General features: G+C 31.9%; 1 protein-coding gene across 4 annotated transcripts in view; it reads left to right on the forward strand.

The window, feature by feature from the left end:
* Nucleotides 1-7,447, forward strand: part of GOLM2 (golgi membrane protein 2) — a 91,062-nt gene extending 83,615 nt beyond the window's left edge. For all 4 annotated transcript variants that reach the window (XM_051977247.1, XM_051977245.1, XM_051977243.1 and 1 more), the window contains one exon: nt 5,353-7,447. In XM_051977247.1, the coding sequence (XP_051833207.1) occupies nt 5,353-5,423 (71 nt within the window). In that variant the 3' untranslated portion in view covers nt 5,424-7,447. The remainder of the gene's footprint in view (nt 1-5,352) is intronic.
* Nucleotides 7,448-8,901: the final 1,454 nt, after the last annotated feature.

Genomic DNA, 8,901 nt, shown 5'->3' on the forward strand with positions numbered 1-8,901 from the left:
TTTCCCTTAAATTTAAGTAGTTAAACTCATCAGTCCATTAAAATTAGCAAATTTTTGGTGTAATACACAGATTCAACAGATTTTCCTTGTTAAGTGTTACTTCTGGGCTTTTAATTAAATGAAAGTTCAGAAACTGCCAGGGAGCATGCTGCCCTTTCTATGTTTTAATACTGCATGTATCTCAGGGAATGTCATTTGGTGGCCATTTTGCCTGGGCTGGTTTCTGGCTTTTGATATGTAATTTAGTGTAGCTTCCAGTGGAACTTTTTTCTTTTCTACAAAAGTTGATTATGAAAATAAATGGCATATGTGTAATTTATTTATTGTATCTTATAATACTGATGCAGGGGAAATTATAATTTTGTGATTGTAAGTTTAACTTGTTCTTGATTTCTCCTTTGCTGCCATTATTGTACTTAAAGTTTCAACTTTAAAATGTGCTGTGAAATTTAAAAGAAAATATATTTGGTTTTAAAAGTATTGTACAATTCACAGAAAAAAAAGTTTGAGCCACCAAATTTCACATAGGCTTATGCTTGTGACCATAGCTTTCTAAGAGTAAAATCTTTGATGCATGGTTGTTAAATTAATTTGAAAGAGGCATAAAAGAAGACTCCTTGTGGGAATAAATTTCTTTTGTCTTATTATAGTAGCTATAATTCTCTTTCTACCTCCCTATCTTTATTATAACCATCTCCTCCAGAAAAGCTGCCTTAATTAACTTCATCCCACTGACCATTTTTATTCTGTATCTTCAGTCTTTTTCTACTTTTGTTGCATCATATTATTTTGAAGTTATTTGTGTTTTGTAATTGTCAAAGATTTTTTTTTGCATGCCTACCCACTTAAGATTATAAGCTGCTAGAGGGCAAGAATTCATTTTTTCCCCTTTTGTTTGTCTCTCTAATCTTCACTTATTTCCCCTAAGCAGAATTAAATAAATGTTGTTGATTGATCTATCTTCTTCCTCTTTTACTGAGGTTTATGCTTCTAACTGTGATCTGGTTGAATGTCCCATTAACTCCTGGCTTCATTAACTTAATTGTTTATATTTAGTTCTATTTATAGCTTTGTTCCTGAAAAGTTTTCATATTTTTTTCATACAATTCTAAAGTAATTTTAGAGTTTTGTCTAGATCCATTATTCAGTTCCATCTATGTGACAATTTTTTTTTAATAATCTGTGCTACCTTTCTGAAGCCCAGTGACTTTTCCAAAGATTTTCAGCTTAATAGTATACTCATTCAAAGCTGGATCTATACAAAAGTAAGAAATAGGCCCATTCTGTTTCCTCTCACCCCCCATTAAGTGTACCTGTACTATTCAAATGCTCAGTTCTCATGTAAACGTCTCTCTCCTATCATCTGAAGATAATAACAGCTGCAAAATTCATTGGACGGGTATTAGTAATCTAAAATACTATCTTTTTAGGGTTATTTCATTTTGAAGAGGACCTCTAATATTAACCAAAAGTGTAATTGTGAACAGAAAATAAAATTAAAGAGTTTTAAAATCACACTAGGCAGAAGACAGCTGAGGCATAAGATGATCAGTCATGTATTCCTAAGTGGCAATTTCATTTGGAATTGAATAAATTTGAAAAAAGTAAAAAGTTTTTTGCTATTCTAATCACATAAAACTTTATTCTCTCAAAATTTGAGTAAAATAATATTCTTTTGGATTTAGAACTAAACTTTAAGATATCAGTTACACTCTAGAAGAAGAATCAGGTTTGGATAGATGAAGACTAGGCTATTTGTGGCAGATTTCTTGTGGTCAGGTAGTTTTGACATTATGAAATAGTAATAAAATGCCAAACAGAGTCACAGCTGATAATCCCATAATTTTTAACATGGCAGAAGTATTATTTTGGAATAGTGAGATCATTTGCCATCATATAACTGTAAGGTACAATCTTTCTTTAGATATAATTTTGTGTAATTGATGGAACTTTCTAAAGTCACTGTTACAAGAACAGGTAAGTTCCTGTAGCTTGGCTATCATAAAAATGTGGCTTGTACACAAATATGTACAAATTTCTTAAAAGTTACTATAATGAATGTTGAAAAGGAGATCCATATTCTTATAGATGTATACTATTCTGAATCACAATACATGTCAAAGGTCATAAACCACATACAACATAGGCATGCATGAAAAATTATGGCATAAAACTATATTTTACTTATCTAGTAGTAGGGCTAAATTTAACATTGATTTTTCAAAAATGGGGAATAACTGATTTCTAATTTCTAATAGCTTTTGTGACATCCTTTATGAAGAGAAATAGGATATGTGGGTTTAGGTGTGGGTGCATGTGTGTGTATGTGAAATCTTTTGTGTTTCTGGGATTTAAAAGAACATTGCAATTTGAAGACCTAAGTTTGAATTTGGTTCTGATGTTTATTTCTCCTTCTTGTCTCAATTTCCATATCTGTAAAGTGATAATGGTGGAAAAGCTAAACTCTTAGTTCCATTTCCACTCTAAATATATCATCCTATGTTTTCCAATAGAAACCTTTTTATAAATGATATTTAGGTTTCAAAGTCAGCTGATAAAAGCTGATACAAGCTTGACCTGTAAAGTAGCTTAATTATAATATTAATAATGCACTGGAATCTAATCATCATTAAGGCAGCAAGGTGATATAATGGATAAAGCACAGGACCTGGAAACAAGAAGACCTGAATTCAAATCTAGTTTCAGACACTTAATAGCTGTGTGAGCCTTGGCATGTCACTAAACTTTCAAACTTACCTCAGTTTCCTCATCTGTAAATGAATAATGGCACTTGTCTCTTAGGATTGCTATGAAGTTATAATGAGATAATATTTATGAAACACTTTGCAGACCTTAAAGCATTACATAAATGCTACATACTATTATCATCAGTAACTGATTCTGTTTTTTAAAAGTTGTAGATTCTAACCCAAGGTAGACCAGGAGCACCAGTAGTAGGAACTGAACTTTCATTAAGTTTCCATAAGCAGAATTACCACCACAACCAGTATTGGGTACAATTCTTCTCACCCTAACCCTGCAGATAGAATTCCCTCCATCCAAGCCAATCTAGAGCTCCTGACAAAGGAGACAACAACACTGTATCCCTCACTGCTCCAGCCACTACTGCACTTTAGCTCCCAGTGCTTAAAGCTCTAATTCCAATAGCTAGTTTTCCAGGGGAAACTAAATCTTTAGAACTGACTGGTAACAGTTTGTGTGTAAGTCATTCATAAACTGGATGTTTCTAAGTCAGAGACCAAACAAAGAGCCTTTCCCTGGAAAAACTGATTTTATTTAATGCACATTTAATGCACAATGTTTTTTTCTACCACAGAGTAAGAATAATTATTCATAATGTATTGTGTTCATTATCTTTCTGTGATATAAACAGTCCTACATGAGATTTTATTTACTTTCCTCTAAACTGATTCCAGCATCATTTAAAACAAAACTTGTAACAAAATGCTCTAAGACTAAGAACAAATGGCCCTCAAACATTTTTCATGGTTTTTCACACTAAGTGCTAGATGTACCTTTTGTTTTCATTCAGTTCATTAAATACATATTTACAGAGGATTAACAAATCAAAATAACTTCCATCAATTATTGTATGGAGTTGTCCACCTTAATTGATGAGTCCAAAATAGAAATAACTATGCAAAAAAGAAACAGTTAATAGAAGTATGTAATACCCAGGTTTGCATAACTTTGGAAAGTGGTAATATAAGTTAGCCTGTACTCTTGAGAAGGAAAATGAAGGAAAACCATTGTACTATTAGCCCAGAAAAAAAATTATTGACATTTGTAGAACCCCCCCCCAATTTAATGGGACATAGCAAGAAAAGTGTTAAAACTAGCTTAAGCTGGCTCTGAAAAGGTGCTTAAATTTTTATTGTGAGCAATTATACTTCAGGAATCTGCAAACATAAGTCAGGACCTGATTTTCTGTTTTATTGATTGATTAGACTTAAAACAGCGAAGGAAAAAAATGCTAATGATGCAGATTAAACTTTAAAATGCATTGTAGGTACCTTTTTTTGAGTCAGTTCTTTAAAATTTATCAATATGGGGGCAGCTAGGTGGCACAGTGGATAGAGCACCACCCCTGAAGTCAGGAGGACCTGAGTTCAAATCTGGCCTCAGATACTTAATATTTCCTAGCTATGTAACCCTGAGCAAGTCACTTAACCCCAATTGCCTTAGGGAAAAAAAATATATATATATGTATATATATATATCAAAAGATCCTGAAGGTACCCCATACTTAATACTTAAAAGCATTTCACTTTGTGCTGCAAAGGGAATTGAGACAATACAAAATATTTCCGTCAGATGTGGATAGCTTTCTAATTGTTTTCTTTACTGCAAGTGTCACTTCATTTCATTGAGATTTTTTAATAGACTTTTTCTTTGCAAAAATGAAGCATACTGTATCTAGTCTGTGTATTTCTTTTGCTTTAAAAGATAATCACCAATCTATGTTCAGTTTGGGTAGGTCTATCATAGAGAGAAGCAATGGTATATCTCTTAGAAATTTCTATTCCATGTTGTGAAGTTATTCTATAATATTTCGTTTCAGGTAAAGCAATATAGTACAGCAGAACAGCTCTGGAAATAGTTAGGAGACTTGAGTTTGAGTCTTAGCTTTGTTCCTTTAGCCATGTCACCTAACCAATCTATGCTTTATTTCCCTCATGTGTAAAACTTAGGATATTGGACTAGATAACTTATAATACAGTCCTTTCCAAATACACATTAATAATCCTACCCCTGTCTCCCTCCATTAGGGCCTAACAGCATCATTATATTGCTGCAAATGATGGGGATTGATATCTGTTCACAATAATGTCCCTTAATCAATGAGAAAAAATTATTTTGGATATAGCACGAGGATGCAATTTAAAAGATTTCTATGCAAAATAGTCAAAATAAAAGATATTTTAGTTATAGAGAATACATCTTCAACTAACTATAAAAATTACTTACCCAGAACTACCTCCTCCAAAGATTTCAGATGAGATTTTACTGTAAAGTGTTTTTAGATGGCTTCTGTTGCAACCTTTTAAAACCAAACATAAAATATCAGTTACCTATATTTGAAAAATTAAATCAAGGCTATGAGTTTATGGTGGAAAATATAAGTATCTCATTGCCTTTATCCCACTGTCATTTTCTTGTGGGGAAGGAAGTGATGTAAAATCGTATGTCTGTCTTAATTTTTTTAAAAAATTGAGCAGAGGCAGTTGTCCTTATGCAGAGTGGGAGAAAAGAGTTCTGAGACTTAAAGTGAATTTCTGCAGTGTTCTTTTGAAGAGTTTATTTTTTGATATGTAAATATTTCACTTACAGATGATGAAGAACGTGAACTTCAAATGGACCCTGCAGACTATGGGAAGCAACACTTCAATGATGTCCTATAAATTCTGTACTGGAAGAAAAACTGCAAAAAACCCTGAATTGCTGTAAAATGGAACCTTTTCTGCTTCATTGTTTGTTGACTTTTATTTTTAAAAAATCACCTATAAAGAAACAACTAAAAGAAACTTAATAGAGAACTTTAATAGAGAAATGTACATATGTATATATTTGAACTTTTGCATATTATATTATGAAGCCCAGAGATGTTTTTGGTTCTTTTGTAGTTGAACCAATAAACAAAGCAAACAAAAACTGTAATTTTTGCATTTAAAGCAAGCTAATGTATCTATTTCGATTTTTAGTTTAAATTGTTTCCTTAAATTGCTAAACTGAAAATATGGTTGTATAGTTTATATGTTGATCATAGCATATTCAGAATGGTAGGAATAAGCTGAAAGCTTTCTTTTATACACAAATTTATTCTTAATTGGTTTAATACATGTTCTGCTCCATCCCTCTGCTCATTTTGAGTTCTTTGGAGAATGACACCTAGACACCTAAGTGTAAGAGGGAGAACATAGGAGATTGGTATGTATGAAAAATCACCTCCCTATCCCTTTTTGTTTTACATGGGTGCTGTTTTGTGTTCTGAAGACAAACTTTCAAAAGGCAAGAATAACCTAGAAATACATGTCCTTTTGATGAGTTGTATCTCATCAATCAAAAATATTTGAATTGGAAGGGGAAAAAAACTGCATGGCTGTATTTTTACCTTTTTAAAACCAGTGCTATTTAACTGTAAGCAACAATGATCACACTTTTCATATCTCCATTTAAGAATGGTAATATTTATATGGGTAATGATTTAAATGCCAGATCTTGGATGGAGCTAAATTGGCTTCATGGAAAACCTGAAATCAGTATTTCACAAACTCTCTACATAGTTTTAGAGAATTCTCCACAATGCAGTATTTTCCTATACCTTATCAGAATATATATGGAATTTTAAAACATTTTTGATGAATGTCCAAACTGTTAATAGAAATATATTAAGCCTACACCTGTTTTATTACAAATAGTTTAAAAGTTTATATTAGAGAGGTCTGAGATATATATATAATTTGCTATTGCTTAATGTTATTGTTAAAAACCCATATATTTCATAAATATTTAAATCTGTTTCTCAAAATTAGTTGAAAAGCAGATATCTTAAGACATTTGACTTATTTGACATTGTTGGTTTTCTATCTCACTAGAATTTGTAAATTAGATAATTTTTGTAATCTGGTTTAAAGCACTTTTAAATTTTGCAGAAATAGTTCTTTTCACTTAAAGGAGATTTAAGAATGTTAACCCTAACTGCTATTCAGAAGGGCTACTGTTAATAGCACATAAACAAAGATATTTTTCTCTTTCTGTACTCAGGTTGAAGTCTAAATCACAAATAATAGAGATAAATGGATCACTCACTCATTTCATTACTATTTCAGATTATTTGGAAATCTTTTCGTAACCAGGAGAAGGTGCTATAATTTAGACAATGAACAAGCTTTTTTTGCACCACCCCAAGATTGGTTCTTTTGTCACCAATTAGGATAAAGCCTGATGTGTAGAGAAATAATTCATAAAACAATTTAAGTACTGTTAAGGAAACAGTAGGGTTGGGGGAGGTTGAAAAGACTTCTAGTAATACAGTGTATCTAATACTGTACAATCTTATGAGAATTTTAAAACATTTGCCTTAGTTTCTGTGGTCTAAAACCAGTCACCACCTTGGCATCTTAGTAGCCATTACTTATTTACACAGTTAAATTACCAGTGATCTAAAATTTTTGTAACCCTAGAAATCTAGATCCAATTGATATAATTTCTCTTAATACTATAAAAACATATCTCTTAATATTGACATTCTACAGATTTTATTAGAAATGCTGGTTTTGTGATGTTTATTTCTATCTTATGATTTAATTTTTTGTGTATTTTTGCCCCACATTGTGTTAATTTGATGGAAATTCTGCTATTGCAATCACCACTTTCTGGGTCCTGCTAAATTAAGAATGAATTAAAAAAACACTTTTTCATTTTATTGGTGCTGACTCTGATATATATGATATATATTGTTATATATATGATATATATGTAATAGTAAATAACTACAATCTAATGCCAGTTTGAAATTTTTAAATAGTGTTACAAAATACAATAATATATCTATAAAAACAAGTAAAAACTTGTAATGATTGTGATAAAAAAAGAAGTAAAATAAAAGACCATATGTATTCCAGTTTTGTTATGTTAGGGCATTGAGAATGAAAAAAATAGTTTTAGGGACATGTTTCTAAAAGAAAGCAAAGATTTTTAAATATCAGAAACTGGGAAATACCAGGTTTTTGTTTTTTGCTGAGGCAATTGGGGTTAAGTGACTTGCCTAGGGATACACAGCTAGGAAGTGTTACATGTCTAAGGCCAAATTTGAACTAAGGTCCTCCTGATTTCAGGACTGGTGTTCTATATATGCACCACCTAGCTGCCCCAAATACCAATTTTTACTCTTAAGATATATATGTTTAAAATTCAGAGATAAAAGGAGTTGGCTAAAATCATCACCTAAGAGACATGGTCAGAATTTTTCCATTTTTTTCCTAAGAATGAGAATGAATACATATTGGAATAACTTAAGCTCATCATAACAAAATACTTCAGTGATTATTCTGGGCAATATTTCCCCAGATTTTTCATTCCATCCTACCTTCTAAATTTGCCATGGCATACTTTGAGGTGAAGCTCAGAGATTCCTGAAACAAAAAGTGAGTTATCTTTTCATAGAGTATTGATAGAGCTTTTTTGAAAAGAGTGTTTTTTTAAATAGCTTTTTATTTACAAATATATGCATAGGTAATTTTTCAGCATTGACAGTTGCAAATCCTTTTGTTCCAACTCTTTCCCTCCTTCCCCCCACCTCTTCCCCCAGATGGCAGGTTGACCAATGCATGTTAAATATGTTAAAGTACAGATTAAATACAATATTAGTATACATGTCCAAACAGTTATTTTGCTGTATAAAAAGAGTCGGACTTTGAAATAGTGTATAATTAACCTGTGAAGGAAATCAAAAATGCAGATGGACAAAAATAGAGGAATTGGGAATTCTATGTAGTGGTTCATAGTCATCTCCCAGAGTTCTTTCCCTAGTTCAGTAAAAGAATGTTTTACTATCATAATATTTTTCTTCCTCTAATCAAAAATACTACTTCCCACTGATATTCTTCTTTTTCTGTTCTTTTTCTGTTCTCACAGATAATTACTCCCATAGTTCTAGTTGTCACCTTTTTATGCATGGCCCTCAAATCTACATTTCTCTCATTAGCCTCTTCTGCACTTCGTTCATGACTTTCTACCTAGCAATAGGCATTTTCTTTGGATGCCTAGTTGGGATTGCAAATGCCTGAGCATTCATGCACACTCACATCACCTCCCCAAAAAAGAAATGCAACTGCCCTTCTAAATTCTCTGTTTCCAATGCTGTGGTGATAATATGGT

Source organism: Antechinus flavipes, chromosome 2 (genome assembly GCF_016432865.1).
Source record: "Antechinus flavipes isolate AdamAnt ecotype Samford, QLD, Australia chromosome 2, AdamAnt_v2, whole genome shotgun sequence".
NCBI classification, from domain to species: domain Eukaryota; kingdom Metazoa; phylum Chordata; class Mammalia; order Dasyuromorphia; family Dasyuridae; genus Antechinus; species Antechinus flavipes.